Source organism: Lichenostomus cassidix, chromosome 5, assembly GCF_008360975.1.
Source record: "Lichenostomus cassidix isolate B80296 chromosome 5, HeHo_3.0, whole genome shotgun sequence".
NCBI classification, from domain to species: domain Eukaryota; kingdom Metazoa; phylum Chordata; class Aves; order Passeriformes; family Meliphagidae; genus Lichenostomus; species Lichenostomus cassidix.
In genome coordinates, this window is record NC_139486.1 from 32573144 (window position 1) to 32593708 (window position 20565).

Consider the following 20565-nt stretch of genomic DNA (forward strand, 5'->3'; position numbering starts at 1 on the left):
TACCAGAAGTAATTTTCTTGAATGTGTTGCAAAGCTAGTATAACGATAATTCTTTTTCCACTAAATTTTTTTAATTGATGAAAAAAGTATCAAGTTGTCATAAATTTCATATTTTTTACCTATTTTTAAAAAGCGTGTCTGCTTCAGGCTATACCAGTTATTGCAGGTACTATTAAGCTTCATAGGAAATATCTGTGAAGTATTTTCTATCATAAACTCTAATCTTTAACTCTCATCAAGTAGTGGTGGTTAATTTTATGCTGTGCAACATGGTTTGTGTTGGGTTTTCCTTTATGTAATTGGCTTCCAAGTCTCTTAGTCTTGCATATTCACTGAAATACCACTGAGCATAAAATGGTGCATAGGAGACGATGCAAGGAAAGCAGGAAATTCTTTTTTATTTTCCTACACTGAGCTTCCATTTGTAGAATTATTGAAGTGTTTTAGTTACTTTGTGAGTTTTATGACTTAGGTTTTGCTTGCCTAGAATCTGAAGTACTGAGTGAAAATACCAGAAGATACGTTATTATGTGAGCTAGTAATAATACATGGCAGAAATCTGTACCATAATTTTATGCTCATATTTTGTTAGTAGTTCAGATATCAGAAAACATCTTGTATGTGATTTTAATCTAACTTCTAATCCACTTCAGCAATTCATCTTCGAGTTGTTTTTAATTCATGTTTTAATATACCATGTCTGTTGTAGTAAGTAGCTTTAAGCTGATGATAAATCCTTTGCACTGTGCTAATGTTAAATATATATTGCTTGTGTGTATATTAAAATTACAAATGTAGGTTGGGATTTTATACTCTAATCTGTGCCAAAACTAATGAAATTTCACTGGAGGTAAGCACTGAACTTCCTTGCAGTCATTAAGAATTTGCAGCTTTAATGAATTTTATAAAGGGAACTATCAGGTCTAATCACACTTCTAGCCCTGAAAGAATTTTAAACACCACTGAAATGTAACACAAAACCTCAGCCTCCAGAAAATGTCATTTTTGCTCTTTGGAAGTTGCTGAAGCAAAACAAATTTAATTTTACTGTACATAATTTAGTTGTTAAAGCAATTAGGATTGCTATGCACACCAGCCACAGTCCCCAGGAAGCAAGTGAAAACTTAAACCACCTTACAGCACTTTTGTTTCAGTCTCTGTCTGTATATATTTTATACTAGCGTCTACCTTACACACCAAGATGATTTCATTTATATATGTTTACTCTTTTACAGAGCTTTTGGAGTCTGTGCTCTGTTTAGTGTATTCAGCATGTTTAAAGAAATAATAGAAGCCTGATATTGTTAGCTGTCAGTATGAAGAATGGTGGCTTGTAAAATCCAGTATTTTTAAGACTAACAAGTGTAATCAGCAAGACAATGCTTGTGGTTTTTCCTTTAATTTTGCTATTACGAACTTGCACCAGAAACATGGTTTGTTTGCTCTTCAGAATTACTTCCCTGTCAGAATTTTCTATGATGCCCAGTGGTGACCAGAGTGACTGAAGTGCTCTTTCTCAATAGCTGTACTAATATTATCAGTTTTTAGAAACCTTCCTCTGTAGCCCAAAAATGAAAGTCATCTGTGAAGAAGAGACTTTCACATACACTCTCCAGGACTGTGTTGGTAAGACTTGTGATACAAAGTTGAACAGAGGGAGTCATAAATCTGCTTTATTTGGAAAGCTCTACATGTCATGGGGAAACATTAAGATTCCTCACTTAGATACCGGCAGTTCAAAGGAAGATGGTCAAAGCCATGATTTAACCCTGTTAAACTGTGAGCAATTAAATTTTGTGTAACAGACATTTGTACATATCTAGAAAGTATAGGAACTGCTACTGCCAGGTTCTGAAGTGGAAAGGAATTCTCTTATTTACAAGTGGTTTTCTATAGATTGTACATAGGAAGTAATAAAAATTAGTATTATTGAGTAAGTCTGTAAATTTTCTTCCATAGTAGTAAATATTTATTTAGCAAAATAAGCTTCTCTTGGGCTGAAAAGCTATTTTATTGGATAATCCACAATTTGCAGAGAACAGACTTTGTATAACAACCTTCCCTTATTGTTGCTATTATGGACTTTTTAAAATTGCAAAAGAAACCTTCAGAAAGAAAAGCCAAGGGAAGTTTCTGAAATTATTAATCCTAAAACTTTTGATGGCATGCATATTGGTTAAAATAAAATTTTCTGTTCCTGGTACCTACCTTAAGCTGAAATCTTATTTTTAACCTCAGCTATACCAAACCTTAATTTGAGAACCAAATTAATGATTTTATTAGTGTAATATTTTCATTTTGCATCCTTACAACCATTGTGGAGAGGGACTTGAGAGCTGATCTGATTTTTTTTTTTTTTTTTTCCCCCTTTTGTGTTTATTTCATTTGTTGAAGTTGGCCAACAGCATTTTTCCTAAACGGTTGGAGATGAGGATTTGTCATGTCTGATGCAGACCTGAGACCACAGGAGGGAGAGTGGCTTAGGTTTGGAAGGGATCACCCATTATCAGGAGTTCCTTGATTAAAGGAAGTTGTTCAGCATTCCAGACTTGCAGCATGCCTGTGCTTCTATGGATTACTAGCTAGATATATCTAGGGGGGGGTTGGGTTTTTGTGTAGGTGGTTTGATGTTGCCACAACATAAAATTTTAGACTGCCTGATAATGTGATATTTTGTATCACCTTTTGTATTATCTGAGTGTGATTCTTTTGCTGTACTGTTTATTGCTTGTTTCAGAAATATCTAGCTTTCTGGGACACCAAAAATACTTTTTATTTAAAATTCCAAAACTCTTAAATTTTCATTGCAGTTTTCTGACTGTTGTTGTTCAAAGTATGACTGCAGGAGAGCTCTGTTGCTTTTGTTTCTTTGTTACTTGATTGACTCAGATCTTGAATACTGAAATTAAGCAGCAATTATTACAGGTGACCAAATGTCTTGGTACCCCGTTCAAAGAATTACTTGCCCTTTGTGTCTTGCACACAGTTTATACTGAAAATGTGAGCAGTGTTACTAAGGTTGCCTGTTAATATTTACTCCAAACTATATTTTTATTTCTCTTGTCTTCAGTTCATATTACTGAACTAAGGAAATTTAAAATATTCTCACTCTATATACAGATATGAGTGTTTGGTGTGCCATTTTTGTAGCTGGTACTTTTAAATTTGATGGATGATATGTATCTAATCCCACTCGTAATATTGTATATATTCTTGACCAGTTTTTAAGTATTGGCCATCAACTCCATTTTCTGATTTTTTTTTTTTTTATGATTAAGATTCTTTAGAGAGTGTGACATGATTTAGCTTACACGTGATTGAGTGTGAAGTTGGGTTTTACTTCTTGCAGGTCCTCACACCCTGGTTTTGACTTTTTTAGTGCTGATTAAATGGATATTATTCATCCCCTCAGATTGTTTCAGCACCTTTTGGTTGTATCCTATACACTCAGGAATGTGAGTTTTCTTTCAGCTTATCAGAGTTAAAAAAAGATGAATGTGGCTTTGAAAAGGCTTAGTGTTCAGACAAGCTATGGCAAATACAACTTGAATTTAAAAGAATTTGAATTATCTTCCAGCCACAGTTAAATTAGTGTTCTTTGCAATTTTATTGTCTCTAATGAGGATTCCTTTTTGGGGATTGGTATTTCTGTACAGAGAAGAGAAGTTGCCTTTTCAGAAGGGGAAATGCAGCTTTCTGAGGATCATTTTGCTAAATTTTTATCCATCTTTCTCTGAACTTCACAGAACTTTTTTTAAAGTGGTGCTTTATATAACCCTGTCTAAATGCTAACTTTATGTGGCTTTATTCTTTGAAGGGCTGTTTTAAGTTGGGCACTAACTGAAGGCTTTACAGGGGTTAAATAATTGTGAGGTACCTCCAGTGCTAGCCCTGGTACTGTGAAGTTTTTGATTGGCTTTTTTTGCCTGATTTTTTCTTCTGAATGTGTGAATGTTGAGTGTATCAGTGAAGTGCAATTTAGTGTCTTTTAAGGACAAAAAAAGAATTTTTATTACCACAGAAATGCTTTAATTTAATTTTGTTCTTGGAAGATGTTTATAATAACTATTTTAGTAGCAGGGGCTAGATGGGAAACAAGGAAAGGAAATAGTTCTGTTGTTGCTGTATGCTGAGTGCTACTCCTTATGAAAATGAAAAGCTGTACATATTTAGAATTGCAAGCTGGCAAAAGCTTGTGTAGGAGTTTCCATTGCTGCTCCTCCAAAACAGAACTATAGATACTTAATTTTCAACTTAATTACAACATAAACATCCTTCCCTTCCTCCTCCAAACACAAATATTTGGTATAAGAAAGTTGGTGATTTTGGATTTTGGTTTTTTGGGGTTTTTTTCTGTCTTGGTGCTTCCAGTGTGTATTAAAACTTAGAGATATTTCCTAGTATTTCCTTTCAGTAAATTTGTTAAAAATTATAAAGAAGTAACTTGAAAAATTAAGTATATTGGTAATACGGTACACAACTATTTATTAATTCTGTGACCTTTTAACTGGACAGACTGAGGATTATGTATCACTGACAGAAAGGCAATGTGGTATAAAACACACATATATTATGTTTAGGAGATGAGTGGTTATATTTATCAGGACTCTTAAGCTCTTTAGCCTGAATCATGAGGACTAAGAAACCAGATTAAGGTGTGTGTAGTGTAGTGGAATGTCACTACTTGACTGTGGAAATTAATTATTATTTGTCAAATCTGTATGTCTGTATGCCCACACAAGGACTTTTATATTTAATCCTTCCTGCTTTAATGCATGCCTATAGAAAGTATTAAGAGTAGCTGCTAACCAGAATTGTCCAACCCTTATCCTAGGACTTTATCTCTACTTGGAATTGTGTAAGTGCAGCTCCTGTCTGCTTTAGATAGTATCTTTTGGAGAAACTATGCAAGACCTGTCTGCTCTGAACCCAGGAAGCAATGTTTACATAAAATGCCTCAATTTATAAACAATAAATGCAAATATCTTTACCTGTGCTTAACATACTAAACTTCTCATGAACATGTTTATAACAAGCTTTTCATATTTAGTGTTTGTAGGATTGTAAGCATAGTTTGTTGGAATTTTTAAGAATGAAAGAACAAACTAAAACTTGAGTGAGAACTGTTGGAAAACTGCTTATTTGCAATTGTGTTAATTGCAGAATCACCACAGCTTTGTCTGGGAAATATAGAGACTTTAACATTAGTTTGAGCAGTGCTCCTTTTCTAACATCGGCATCTGAAGTTTACCAAAATATGTGAAACAGATTTGTGAGGATTCTGTAGTTCTTAGTAGGGGGAGAAGTGCTATGTAAATTTGGATTAAAAGTGCCATTGTTTTGATGCCTGGGGGCCTTAGGTATTTTCTTATTTGTCCAATTACTCACTAACTTCTTTCCTTTTGAATATCTGTCATTAGATTTTCCTTCTGGATGTCTCTTCAAGCATCTTGTGATGGAAGGGAAATATTTTTGAATTTATAATGGATTTTACACAATATCGTAACAAAAACTGGCCTAAACACAGCGTTTTGGTTTGAAGAGCACAAGCTTAATTACAAATAATCATGACAACTTCTCATATGAATGGACATATCACAGAAGATTCTGACAATGAAGCAAAAAATGTGGATCTTGTATGTCCTGAGGAACCTCAGAAGCACAGGGAAATGGCTGTTGATTGCCCTGGGGACTTGGGCTCCAGGATGATGCCCATGCGGCGCAGTGCTCAACTGGAGCGAATCCGTCAGCAACAGGAGGACATCAGGCGCAGACGGGAAGAAGAGGGAAGGAAACAAGAACTGGACCTTACTGCTTCCATGAGGCTAAAGAAACTAGCACAAATTCCTCCTAAAACTGGAATAGATAATCCAATATTTGACACAGAAGAAGGAATTGTTTTGGAGAGTCCTCATTATACTGTGAAAACACTAGGTGGGTAAAATGCAATGAGTGAGCTGGCACAGTAAAGATTTATTTGATGTGAATGCTCTTAGGCCACTGAAAACCTAATGTAGCTAATTTTTCATTAGCAGATTTAAAGTCTTCTGGTCGTTTTAGATTTTTGGTGGTTTGGAATTTTTTTTATTTGGTCAAACATCAGGCTATGTGCCTCAGCAAATGGCTTTTCAAAATTTACCCATTTGGGGAACGATTAAATACCTTGTTGCTAATAATTAATTCAGTCAATGTTTCTGTGTTCTTGAGGTGGGGAAAACCATGTAAGTAATGCCCAATTTTATGGTGTTTGATGAACTGTAGACCAGAATAAAGAATGAATAAACACAGATTGTAATTTAAAATAAAAGTGCAACAGTTGTTAATACTTTAAAGAGAAACATGCTAGTGGTTTTTTTTCATTCTGTCTTGCATTATTAATTGCCACCGAATATAAATGTCATGCCAATGCATCTCTTAAAGTATTGGTGTTGATAATGAAAATCTGCTTAGACATTGATGAAAATGCAATGTTAATAATTTTTGAAGAAATAGATGCTGAAATTTTTCATTTCATAGCTGTCATTGTTTTAACTGTGCCTATTTAGAAAAAGGTCCTAACCTTTCTTCCTCAAATGTAAGTATTTTAAATAAAATGTAGTGTGTCACTGGAGTGAAAAAGATGCACTAGGAGTTTGTGAGAGTCCAGTTCAAATTTCCTAGTCTACACCTGTTCAGAGATCCAGATTGCTTTAAAAAGTCAGCCTTGTTTTCTGGGCTGCACTAAAGTTTCTTGCTATTTTTTTCCCTATTGGCTGGTAGTTGCGAATAGAGTGAAAAGTAGCTATGAAATTGCTAATTTTTTCTTTTTTTTACTGCATCTCTAGTATGAGCAGCAGTTCTGCTAAGGACATGTCTCTGCTCCATAACTTCTGGTAATCCTTATTGTACAAATCCCTCTTTAGGAAAATTTAGATTGAAAGGGTCATCCGGAAGTCATCCTGTTCAGCCCCCTGTGGAGAGCAGTGTCAGTTACAAACGAGTGTACCTTGTCTTAGTGCATGGCTTGTCAGCTGAGAGATCTCTTTGTAAGAAGCAGATTCTGTAATTAACTTTATGAAGTGCTAGGGATTTGATTGTAAAATTGTCTCCTTGGAGGGAACACAAAGGAGAAGATACAAAAATGGATGTCAAACAGTAGAGGTGACTTCATTTGGGAATTTCTTAGCCACAGTGGCCAAAAGCTCTGAAGACTGACAACTGGAGGAATTGGAAATTGAAACTAGAGAAGAGAGGAAACAGTGACTTGGAATTAGAAAGCCAGGGCTAGGTTTCATGGTGGACGTGCTGAGAACTTGGAGGGAGGATTGGTGCGAACCAGTGGGCAGAGCAGCTGCCCATGGAAGCTGGTAGGGATGAGAAATTAGTAACATGCATTGGTCTGACATACTTGAGAACCAGTAAGGAGCTGGAGTGGACTGAAGCTGTTTGAACAGGAGAAATAACAGTGAAGAAATAACTGTGATGACAAAAGGCAGGTTTTAAAACCTCTCAGTGGGCAGTTCAGAAGGGGACAGGCTTTGAGAGAAGTTGAGGGATTGTTAAAGACAGTATTTGTGAAAAGATGGAAGGAGGAAGTTTTGGCTGAGTTTTGGCTCAGCAATAGAAGAGGGGAAAATGGTATTGAATTGAACCTAGGATTCTTTGAATACTAGGTGTAAGAAGAGAAATACCAAACACTGTGGACAAGAAAATTATAGAGAGGAAATTTATATATGTTGAAAGAGGTAAATTAGGGAATAATAATAATATGTAGTATAAGATGCATCTTGAAGAAAAATGACTAGGTGATTTTGCCCACTTTTGTAATCAAAGTTGAACCTTGTCATTTGGGTCAGGTAAACTTAAAAGTTAAGAAGAGAGGATTTATGGCTTAGGATTCCATGACCTACCAGTGTGCCCTTGTGGCCAAGAAAGACAGTGGGATCTTGGGGTGCATGAGGAAGAGCATTGCCAGCAGGTCAAGGGAGGTGATCCTGCCCCTCTACTCAGCCCTGGAGAGGCCTGACCTGGAGTGCTGTGTCCAGTTCTGGGCTCCTCAGTACAAGAGAAACATGGAACTCCTGGAGAAAGGTCCAGAGGAAGCCAACAAGAGAGCATCTCTTACAAGGAAAGGCTGAGGGACCTGGGCCTGTTCAGTGTCCAGAAGAGATGACTGAGAAGTCACCTCATCAATGTCTATCAGTATCTGAAGGGAGGGTACCAAGAGGGTGGATCCAAGCTCTTCTTGGTGGTGCCAAGCAATAGGACAAGAGGCAATGGGCAGAAACTGATGCACAGGAAGTTCCACCTGAACATGAGAAAGAACTTTACTGTGCAGCTGACTGAGCACTGGAACAGATTGTCCAGAGAGGCTGTGGAGTTTCCCTTACTGGATGTGTTCTAGAACTGTTTGTATATAATCCTGAGCAATGTCCTTTGGGATGCTGGAACAGGGAGGTTGGACCAGATGACCCATTGTGGTCCCTTCTAACCTGACCATTCTGGGATTCTGTGATAAGGAGTAGTGCTTTTGATTATACTCAACTGTGACGTTGAATTGTTGCCAATATAGGGAAAAATAGTTCTAAATAAAATACTGTGGTTTTTAAACCTATATAGTCCCTAAAGAATCTCTATTCAGTCATTAGTGTTGTCAAAAAAGGAGTTAAATTTAGTGAAGTGCTTCTGCAGTAGCTTGAACTCTTACAAAATTTTCTTAAGCATGTCCTTTTTCCAGTTTCTGGGTTAATCTTTCTAACATTTCTAGCACTAAATCTGGCTCTTTCTGTCTTTCCTCTTTTACTGTCCAGGTTAGAGTGCTTAGTCACATTCACAAATCTCTGAGCTGAACTAGGAAAACACCAAGTAAACCTGGACCAGTGCTAGTCAGTTACAGAGATATTCAACTACCCTTCTTTGGTATTTTTAAAGTACTGATTTTAATTTTGCTTGTGTGTGTGTGTTAATTCATAGAGCTTCTCCTGAAGATACATCTTTGAAGTAAGACTACTGACCTAAGTGTCTATATTTTTAGTTTGGAAAATGTTTTGTAAGTGCCAATGTCTAATTGGGCAGATCCTTGCCAAGTCTTTAATGTTTTTATCACCATAAAAGAAAGCAGACTAGATTAAAGAAATTGGAATTTATTTATAAAAATAGGACACTTTAACCAAAAGAATTTTAAGGGCATGTTTATTATCAAAACAGTATATGGTTTAGACAGCTGTTTAAATGGAAGTAATATTCTCTGCACCTGGCACATGTGCATATAAGTATTTACTGGCTTTTGCACAGTAATATGCTTCCATAAAATGCAGACTTTTTTTGTTGGCTACAATTCATTCAGCTAATTTAGTTAAATGAGTAACTAAACATTTCATGGAAGTAAGCCCTTTCTGACTTCAGTGCCGTGGCTTTTTTTGTTATTTTTTGTTTGTTTGTTCGTGTTTTGGTTTTAGGGGAAAAACTGCCTAGTTTTTGCTTTCATACCTTGCCTAAAACTTATTTATAAATGCATTATAAATAAACTTCCTGAAATATTGTTTTATCCAAAACTACTTTTCTTAGCCATGCTGTTCAAGTTATATTTGAAGCATTAAAGTTCTAGTATCAGCGCATAGATTGCGCTACAGAAAAGTTTGGGAATTAAGACATTGGTGCTGTCATATGATAAAGCCTATCTTCTTAAGTTTGCTCTTCTTAACTTCTTGTTATGGTGATAAAAAAATCTGTCGTTTTCTTCATTTTCTGATCTAACATGTTGAGCTGTGACTGCAGGTCCTCCCCTGCAGTTGCATACTTTTGCCCTGGCAGTCTTTTGATTAATGTGTATATCTCACAGTGCTCAGTCACATTCCAGCCATTTCATAGTCTAATGGAAAAAGGCTGCAACACTTCTTGTAAAAACGACTTGACAAAAACCAGTATTTGATTGCTAATTGATCTGCAATTAAAAAATGGACTTGTTCTGCAAAAGAGCCCTGACTTTTCTGTGAGTAAATGCAGATGTTGGTCTTACTGAACTTCTTTTCTTCGAGACACTCCTTTTAATAGAAAATATCTAGAGATAGACTTTTATTACCTAGCACTTTTTTAAATTATTACTTTTAAAAGACCAAAACCAACAAAAAAAGAAAATCAAACCCTGCACTGAAAGCTAGTCTGTGATTTAGACTTTAGAAGCAGCAACTTAGAGAGAATTAGGCATGCGTAAAGCCAGATTTGTATGTGGTTTCATGTGTATGGTTTTTTTATTGAACAAGTGACTAGGAAATGGAGTGCTATCTTTTGAGGAATATTTCATTACGCTCCTTTCAAGCATTATTTCTGTTTATAATTGTGATGAGGTACGTATTTGTTTGCTTTTTAATGGTGGGGGAAAATCACTTTGTATAATCACTTTGGCATCCAGCAGATAAAGCTTCAGTGTAGAAGGGAATTATACAGGGAAGAGAGTACTGTGATAGTTTGTAAGAAGGAGCAACACAGAAGGAACTAGCAAAGGGCTGAAAAGAGAATATGTAAAGATGTCTAGGAACAGGATGTCTTTGTTATAGATACAGGGTAAGTTGTCTGTCATTCTGTATGTATTTATATCTTACATGCAACATGTATTAGAATTGTGTGTGTGTATATATGTATGTATTTAAATTTTCACATATGTAAGAGAGGGTTCAGAAATAATGGAGTATAGCAATTAGTGCATAGGAAGAGTTAGAAGAAGCAAGGTTCTTCTCTAACACCTCACTGCTTTTTGAATCCAGTAACTGTAACAAATAGCAGAACTGCAAGTTGGTACATTTTTTAACTGAGCGGGTGTCAGTAGGAGCTATACAGTAACATCTGTTTTACACTTTTTTTCTTTATGCTTGAAAATGGTGCACTTCCTCAGACTTGGGAGAATGAGTTGAAGAGATACTTTAGTTCTCTGCACACTCCACTAGATGAGAATTTTGCCAGCTGACAATATCCTATTTAGCAAAGATCCTCACTTGTGGAGTGCTCTTTAGCCTTCTCTCCAAATGGCATTTCTCCCAGTGTGATAAGCAGTATATTGTGTATACAGTTTCCTAGTGAGACATTGGCTACGTTAATTAGTGTTGTGAGCTGTACTGGATTTCACCAGTGGAATATCCTGCACAGCCAGTATCCAAGCTTTCTGTGCAGCTTTTGTCCTACTGCCCTTTGTTTCCTTGGTGATTACAGGAAGAAGCCCTTGACCTTTGGTGGGTAGGATGTTTTTAGCATGTGTGAAATGGTTTTGGAGGGTTTTTTTAATGATTTTTTTATTGTCCTTGCAAGTGGTAGCCCTGGCTTGTTTGTTTCCTTTTATGATATTGAAGACTAGCTTGCAAACTCAGAATTGACAGCTTATATGTAGGTATGGTTTGTCTGAAATTAAAACAATTAAACTTGGTTTTTTTGCATATTTTATTAGGCTTTATGGGTTTTATGTGCCCATTTATCAACCATTTTTTATGTTGTGCACAAAAATTTTGAGTCTAGCCTTATATTCAGTGTACTGAAGAATTTGTGGTTGGAAATGTGGAAGGGAAACTTCTTGACAGAAGTATCCGTGTTAGTAATCAGTATCTACTGAAATTTTTCATGTGAAAAATTTAACTTAGCTGGTGTCCTGATAGTGTTCCTAATAAGCTCATAATGAATAAATGAAGGTTTCTAAAACTTAATAATTATTCTCAAAGCTGATATTTTTGTATCAGTAAAGAAGATTGACCTCAGTATCAACTGACAGTTTTAAAATCTGGGATTTTCTTTGTTCGTTTTTTTTTTTTTTAATACCAGGATTCAAAAGTTCTAGCTACCTTAAATTTATTAAAATGTAAGATAGCTGACCAGTTTCTTCTGTGGCTGAACAGATTTTTTTCAGATAATATGTGAAAACATATATGTTATTTCAGGCTCAAAACATCCTTTTTTTTTTTTGTCTTCTTCAGAATTTCTTACATGGGCTTGATTCATATTCCTCATTTTAGGTGGTTTCTCAAGTGCCTAATTTTAAGAAGTGACACATTTAGCAGAAATTTCGGCTAGTTTAAAATAATGTATAAGTCTTTGAAAAGCACTTGTAAAGCATCAGATCAGTTCTTGAAACTTAGGAATGTACTACATGTACAGTGGTCTGCAAACATATGGAAACTGGTTATTTAAAATATGTTAAAATATTTTACTTCCCATGCAGAATTTATGTTCTTGTACGTAAAAGATGTGAACTTTCTTTTGCTGTAGGTAACTTTAAAAACTCATAGATGTTCATAGATGACATTTTTTCATCCTTTTTATTTTAATATGCTAAGACTGAGCACAATTTTCTTTATAAATTAAGTGTAGTTTACTTTTCAAGCATTCATTCTATAAGTAAGCAATATATATTGAGATCCAAAGATATCTACTGTATATGGTAGATACACACCAAAAGGTGGACCAAAGTATCAGTTAATATTCAGTGCATCAAGATGAGTTTAGCAGTAAACTCTCATTGCTCTTACTGACTTGAGGTCTTTTTTTCCCTTTTTTTTTTTTTGTTCAGTTACATTCTGCTGCAAAAAAAAAGTTGAAGTAGTTGATAACTAATAAACTTGCATATATGACTGCTGGTTCAAAAACTGAACAGCAAAAATACATTCGGTATAACTCTTAGTATAAATATTACATAGTATTCTTGTTAACTCATATCTTACTTGTATTTTGTTATTTCTTACCTAGAAGTGGAAGAACTGTTAACTTCTCTTAAGTATATCCAGCACGTTTTGATAGACCCTCAGAGTCAAGAGGATATCTCGCTCATTTTACAGCTTGTTCAAAATACCGATTTTCAGAATGCATTTAAGATCCACAATGCTGTTACAGTGCACATGAACAAAGCCAGCCCTCCATATCCTCTCATCTCCAATGCACAAGAACTAGCACAAGAGGTATGTACAGTATGCATCCCTGGGATATACATGAAACCTATAATCATAGCTACTGTTGAAATACATATTTGTCAAGCTTGTCTGAGTTACTGAATGTTGAATATGAAAGGGATTATAGTAGTCACTGATTGGAAATCTGGAAAAACCGGATGCAGCAAACAGTAACCAGAAAAATATTCTGGGGGTAGGAACTCCCTCTTTAGCATGGATAGATATGTAACAGAAAAGGTTCTATGTTTAAACATAGGAAAAGGGAGTGGTTGTGACTATCTAACTTCGTTGGTATTCTTTATTTCAAGCATTCAGGGATTGAGTTAGAGTTCTCTCTTATTGTGACTTTCCTCTGAGTTGAGCCTGAGGTCCTTAGATTGGGAAGCATCTCTGAAAATACAAGGACACTGGAAACAAGCATTCTGCATTAAAGTGAGCAACAGATCCCTTAACACTTAATTTCAATGTTTTAATTATGCTGGGATTAAACTTTTTTTGTATGACAGCTCTTTCATAAGATACATTCTGAGGGGTCACTCAGTAACTTTTGTCACAATTTTCCATGGCCCAGTCCAAGTATATATTGTAGTGAAGTGTGGCTATATCTTAGACCAATGTGTATTTGTTAACTTTGACCTAGGTAGCTTGAATGCCAATGTCAGTGCAAGTTTAGCAATGTAGTGTTCACCAAAGCCAGATCCAGGGGCTGGGTAAAGGCTCTAGCATTTAGCACCCAGTGAACCAAACTGATTCAGGTGCATTGGTTGGAGTATTTCAGTATGGCAGCAGGTTGTGTGTGTTGGTATTTTTGGGTTGGTTGGTTTGGTATCTGGTTTTCTTTCTCCCTGACGCATTTTTTTTTTCAACAGCTTTTTCCACTCTCCCTTTTATTAGACTTTAATCTTGTAAGCCAACAGCATTGTAGCAATCTTGAAGTTCATTTGCAGAAGAAATACTGAAGGACATCTTTTAAATGTGATCTAAAGGTGCAGGTGGTGATTAAACTTCAGCTTAGGATTTTCTTGTTTAGGTTTGTCAGTAAGACTGTGCCAAAAGCAGATGGAAGTACTTTAGAATCTTCATGTGAATCTGTGAAGACTTTTAATCAACCCACTGTAACCATATGTTTGCAGTACATGTGAGCTTCCCTCTGGCTTATTCCTCAGCCTGTAGCCTGCTTCGAAATCCTCACTAGGCTTCTTCTGTGTCTGTGAGTCTGAAGGAATCTTTTCAGTTAATTTCTGTTTGTAAACTACTCCCTCAAACATCCACTTTACACGGGCCTACTTTAGGATTTCATTCAGATACAACCCAGAGTTTATGAACCTCCTTTTATAATACAGGGTGTTACAGATGTAACCCTTAGGGAAGCTGGTTCTTTCCTTTCATGAATATTATGTCCTTTTATTTGCTATTTTAAAGAAATTTCTGAGAAGAAAATAGAGCTAGGAAAACTCTTGGTCTATTTTCAGACTTTCACATTTCTCCCCATTTTTTGCTGCCCCTTAACTTGCCAACATATTCTTCTCTTTTTCTCAGGTGAGTTGGTAAATCCTAAAATCCGTAGGTGGTGCAAAGCCAGTTTTGTGTCTCTTACCAGTCCATGAAGAAAGTCAAGCAAAAAGAAAATATTTAATTAAACCAAAATTTTTAAACCAACATAATTTGATCATTATTCATGAGACTATTACATTAGACAAACATCACAGCACTCATTTTGACTCATCTCCCATCCCTGTCTTGTCCAACCTTTTGAAATTCCTGAAAAGTCAATATATTGCGTATGTCTGTTTCTATTTTCAGATATAATCTAGTTTCTCAGTGATTCAGCTTCTTGTGTATTTAAGTGACTTCTATTTTGCAATATGTTTAATAACATCCTGAAATGATAGAGCCAGAAATTCAGGGCAGATATTTCTGTGTCTGACAGAAGCGTCTCAAGAGGATACCTTGAGGCCTCCCTTCATATCATTCTGTACTTCCTTGTCTTGCCTGAATAGAAGATCTTATGCTTCATTTTCAGATCTTTTATTCATTTTGGAAAGGCTTCTGTATTTGTTATGGTAGCAGTATGGGAGGAAATTATTTCTGCTTTAGGAAAAGTTGGTGGTGTTTTTGTTTTGGTTTTTTGGATTTGTCGTTGGTGTGGGGTATTTTTTAATCATATTTTTTTAATCATGACAATGTCTCTATCTTGCATGCCCAAGTTTTTTCTTGTACTCTCATTTTTTGTTATCTTTCTCTTTTTCTAGCTCTAAGCACAGGCATGGGAAACTCTCCCAGAAAGCAGCTCATTTACTTACTTCAGGGTGTTTTTGAAAAGACACTTGCAAAAGCCTGGATTTAAGATACTGATAACATCTTGATGATAAAAGCCAGAAGACATTACAAGAAAGAAAAATAGCAGATACATGCATAACATTAATTTTAAATAGCAGGTAGTGCTAGTGTGCATATTTTAGTGCACAGGTCATGAGTGCCAGTGTATAACTCTGAAACTGTTTGGAGTGTGTGCCCCAGTTTAAAGCTACAGACATGCTTTGTTTGAGGCTTTTGACTGTGGAAGAGAACATCTCTAACAGGAAAAGGCAGTTTGCAACACAATTTCACAATTCAACAGGAAACATCCTCCCTTAAAAAAAAGGTAATAATTTAATTTAGTTTTTTAAATTTTCTAGTCCTCTAGAATATCCTTAAAGTTAGTAGTATACATGTATAGTTAACTTTTCCCACCAATTCTGATAACCAGACACAAACAACTCAAGATTTTTCTTTTTAAGAAACTTTAGTTGAATTAAAAAGGTGGAATGAAGCACTTGAGCTTAAAGAATTTATTTGAGAAAGCTTATCTTCATGTATTGGGGTGTACTCCAAGTCTCAAATAAAAATAGCCAGTAAACATCAAGTGTAATTAAATTGATTTTAAATCCGTTTAAACTTGACCAAGATGGGGGCAAGGATTATGGGAACATGGTCTGAGTCTTGACCTTGTAAGGATATTTGATATAGCATTCAAGACAGTTTATAACTCTTGGCCTTTAACAGCACATATCAAATACCTTAAAGAAATTCTTGCTATTAATTATATGTAATAGACTCCATTTATGTAGACTATGTTCCTAAATGTTATGGTCTTGCTGCTGCTTGCTTCTGCAAATTCAAATAAACCAGATGAGGACTGTTGAAGGATGCACTGGATGCACAATTTCTGGCATAAGTGCACTAGAACATGTATGCATGTTCCATCTGACAATCGTGCTCACATGCTATTAAACAACAGCAGAATTTTGCAGGTGCAGTTCTTGAATTAAAGTTAACATGATTAATGATAAAAGCTAGTCTGAAGAGTTAAGAAGATACAGTTACTGCCACGTACTCAGTGTGGATTGCCTATGCTATATGTAGTGTGTCACTTCTGGAATGACAGGCTTCTTCAAATTTCCTAGTCTGATAAAGCCGTGGGATTCATTGCCGTGAGTTACAAAGGACTCTGGCATGCAGCACTACTGCTGTAATATATGGTGTATATGACAGCCTGAAGCTTTCCTAGAGCTTCATTAAATAAGCAAATGAGAGACATATCTTTTTCTTAAAGGAGGGAGGATATTAAATTTTTGAATAATCAAATTATTCAAAGCAGAAATTCAACTTGAATAAAGGATATTTTCTGCACACAGAATAACTGGTTGGACCAGATTGCTTTCTTTTCCACTGTTAAATCCCCAACCTCTGACCTTGCATTCAGAAGATTGTGTTCCTTGCAGGACTTCCAAGTTGCTTTCTGAGTAAGTTTTCCTGTAAAAAGATCATAAAGATTTGATAAGTAAGGCTTTAAGGCTTCTTCTGGCTTCTGCAAGAAAGGAATTCAAAGTCCCTTGAAATTTAGAGACCTTAAATAAACCTCTATGAGAAAGTCTTTCCTATAGAAGAATCTTTTCTTTCAAAACAGTAGAAAACTTGTCAGTGAAATGTCATTTGCAGTGTTCTGTTTGATATGTGGCATCCTAGAATGAAGTTTAAGCCAGTTGTAGTAGCTTCCTGGCTAATTCAGAGAAATGACTGAAGTCAGGACTTTGTGAAGCTGAACTCTTCCTGTTCTCTCTGGTTTTAAAGAAACCAGTTAAAAAAAATTAAATCTGGCTTCTTTGACCATTTTAAGCTATACTACATTTGCTCACCATGAGGCATGTTCTAGGGATGTCAGAAGAAAGCCTTTAGGAGGTTGTGCCAGGTTTATTGCAAAACACTGGAACATGTTCAGTGTGGCACTTTGCTTGGCAATGTAAGGATCTTGCTCCATGGGAACACCTCATTTAGGGGCTTCTAGAATTTAAAATTACCTTGACTTGGAAGTTTCCAGTGCTGTCAGCTGGTAGCATCCAAGATAGTTGTTAGCATTTCTGTAGATAATTGCTCCTGGGATTGAAGCTTTTCAGACCTTCAGGTACTGTTAGGTCATACAAAAAGCTGAGTTATTTTCTTATTGAAATTTTTGTTTTCTTGATTCTCTGATGTCACATTACCTCATTTGTACGAGTAAAAAGCTCTTGAAAAAGTGTTTTCTGTCTCTCTGAAAGCTGCTGCTCAGATTTGTATAATCTATTCTTGATGTCTTTGGATCCATTTGTGCTGTTGGACTAGTGTGCCTTTGATCAGATTAGGCCAGAGGATGGTGGCTTTGGAGGAATGCATCTTCAGCCTCACCTTTACCTAAAGGGACTTCCCTGCTCTTGGCTTTCTCTATGAGATGATGGTTAGGCTTGTTTGGTAACTGTATGAGAAGGAAAAGTCTATTTTGGCAATTGAAGCTGCTTGAGCAAAAACTACCCTTGTGTTAGTGTGGACTATTTTGGAACCAGCCAAAGAGACCAGGTTTTCAGGGAGGGACCTCTTGAAGTTTTGATTTGTACACTTCCTGGACAGGAGCTCCAGGATACATTGCAAAACCTGTCTTGGAATCTTTGGCCTTGCTGTTGCTGGAAATAGTTTGCATAATAAGGATATGATAATCTGCTTTTAAGGAAGTGGAGGACTAGTGATATTAATAAGAAATCACTCTAGTTTAAAAGCCCAGCATATTTACATGCTACTCTTCATTGTGACTGATTTCACTGACATGAAATCACGAACTTTCGCTAGCTTTCTAGGGTTTAATTTTTTTTGTGTGCATCTTTTTGATACCTGAGCTCATTGCCAATCTCTGGTATTGACAAAGTGTTGTGAGGTACTGGATACCAACTTAGATTTGGTAATTATTAGAGGCAAGATGTGCTGGGTTAGTCCTGTGGTCTCATTGCATGTTTTCCTAATGTGGATCAGACGAATCAATCAGCAGTGGTGTAACAACTACAGGATATACTTCGCATTTGGTAAAATGCGTAGCTGCAAGTAGGTGGTTGTGCTTCAGTAGGAGAAGGAAGATTGATAAATCACTGGCTAGATTAAGTTTTACTACTTGATTTCTTTCTAGGTACAGAGTGTTTTGAAACCCAGCCACCATAAGGATGGACAGGAACTTAATGCTTTGCTGAATGCCCCTCATATGCAGGTAAAACAAAATGAAACTTCTAATCTAATGGATCTATTTCTTCATGCTGTTTTCAGTGTAATCTATTTTTTGCTGTGGGCTGACTGGGCAACGATGAATTTTATTCCTCAACCCTCATTTTTCTAGGATAATGAATTTGCAATTTCCAGAAACTAATGGAACTTTTTTACAAAGTGTAGTGCGTGATTGTATTCAGCCCTTGCTATAGTCTGTATGTATTACAGGGTAGTTTGCACATAAATAGTGTAGCAGTAGGTCAGTGGGAACAGGGCAACACATGAGCTGCTTTGCTTGCTTGTGTTTTTACCTTTGGCAGTTGTTTCATACTTACCACAGGGTGCATAAAAGAAACTTTGTTCTGGGGTGATGTTGTAAAAGCAGTGTTCACTGCAAAACTTATGTCTGAGTCTGCAGTCACATACATAGTAAACCAATGTCAAGATTTTTTTTTAGTACAGATAAGATAGAAGTACAATCACAGTTGTGTTCAAAATTGCTTTTTTATTATTTTCCAGTCTGAACATTTAGAAAAAGAGTAGGTGCTACATAGCTGTGATAAATGATTTTTTTTTATTGCTTGAGTCATTTTGCAGTGTTCCATAACATGTAGAGACTATTGAAATTGCAGAATTTCATGTACTATTTTGTATGTATGTATGTGATGCTTTCTGTAACTGAGCTGATTTTGTTTAACACTAGGCACTTTTACTGGCTCATGATAAGGTTGCAGAACAAGAAATGCAACCAGATCCTATGACAGATGAAAAAATTTATGAGAATGTTGGCGTGTATGGAGGGGAGACGGTTAAAATAGTTCGTATTGAGAAAGCTCGGGATATTCCACTGGTAAGTACTGGTGCTCACTCAGTTATATGTAAAGGAAATAGCCTTTTTGTCCTTTCAGATTGCTATGAAATGTTTGGAATTCAAATTTGAAGGTAATGTTTAACTTGTAAACACTCTTCCTCCCTCCAAAATGAGAAACAGTCATAGGCAGTCAACTTGTGTTTAGCTTGAATTGGGCAGTAGCCATACTACCATGTAAAATCCGTACAATTTCCTTCGGTTTGGGTTTTGACAGATCTCCTTGGCAAGAGTCACTATCCCAAGCTTGCTGTAAGGGAGTTTAAAGCCTTGTGCCAACCAGGTGTAGGTTTTGGCTGGTTTCTGGTTTTGGGGTTTTTTTAGCAGTTGTCATCTGCTGTTTGCACCTTCCAAATAAAAAATTGCTTAGCACTATGTTTCTAAAAAAAAAATGCATCTTGTCATGTGGAGCAATCAAATTCTTCAGTCTTTGGGGTAGATTGAAGGAGTTAAGCAGTGGTTTTATTGAACTGGAGCATTGTGTGCATGCATCCAATCTGTTACTTGCATTTTCTTTCAGCATAGTTTCTCCACTGGCTTGGAATATATACAATAGATGGCTTTGAGTTTCATATGTGTAATAAATTCAGAATGTGTTCCTACTACACAGGGTGCTACTGTTCGGAATGAAATGGATTCTGTTATCATTAGTCGAATAGTCAAAGGAGGTGCTGCAGAGAAGAGTGGGCTTTTACATGAAGGGGATGAAGTTCTGGAGATCAATGGCATTGAGATCCGTGGAAAAGACGTTAATGAAGTTTTTGACTTGCTGGTGAGTTGGAACACTTCTTGTTTTCTCTGCAATGAGTACTCATTTCGTAAGTCTGAAGCCTGTTTGTCATTTTACTCATATTTAGCTTCAAAAGTATTTTCATTCTGGTAGCAGGTGTTCATATGTGGAGGGCCATTTCAAGTTTTCTTGAAAATACTCGAAAATAGGAGTATATTGACAAGCTTAATGGCAGTTATCTGCAAAAATGAAACCTACAAATGTGGAAGAGTCAAGCTGTTATCTTTAGACTTCTAATGCTTTCTAAGGAAAGCTTTGTTCAGCTCTGAAAAGCCATGATTTTCGTCTTTGTCTCTGGTTGAGTCCACAGTAAATGAATGTGTGGCTGGTTTGGAGGTAGTTTTCTTCATAGCTTATATGATGCTTTTTTGGGCTGGTTTTAGACTGAAACAGTGTTGATAATGCACCAGTGTTTTAGCTGTTGCTGAACAGCTCTTGTACAGTGTCAAGGCCTTCTC

The 20565-nt window shown here is 36.2% G+C and overlaps 1 protein-coding gene across 1 annotated transcript in view; it reads left to right on the forward strand.

Annotated features, from left to right (window-relative positions):
• Window positions 1-5567: 5567 nt before the first annotated feature.
• Window positions 5568-20565, forward strand: part of PALS1 (protein associated with LIN7 1, MAGUK p55 family member) — a 28673-nt gene continuing 13675 nt past the window's right edge. Inside the window, exons 1-5 of the mRNA XM_085062111.1 lie at window positions 5568-5930; window positions 12702-12914; window positions 18376-18453; window positions 19153-19299; window positions 19928-20089. Of these exons, the coding sequence (XP_084918237.1) occupies window positions 5568-5930; window positions 12702-12914; window positions 18376-18453; window positions 19153-19299; window positions 19928-20089 (963 nt within the window). The remainder of the gene's footprint in view (window positions 5931-12701; window positions 12915-18375; window positions 18454-19152; window positions 19300-19927; window positions 20090-20565) is intronic.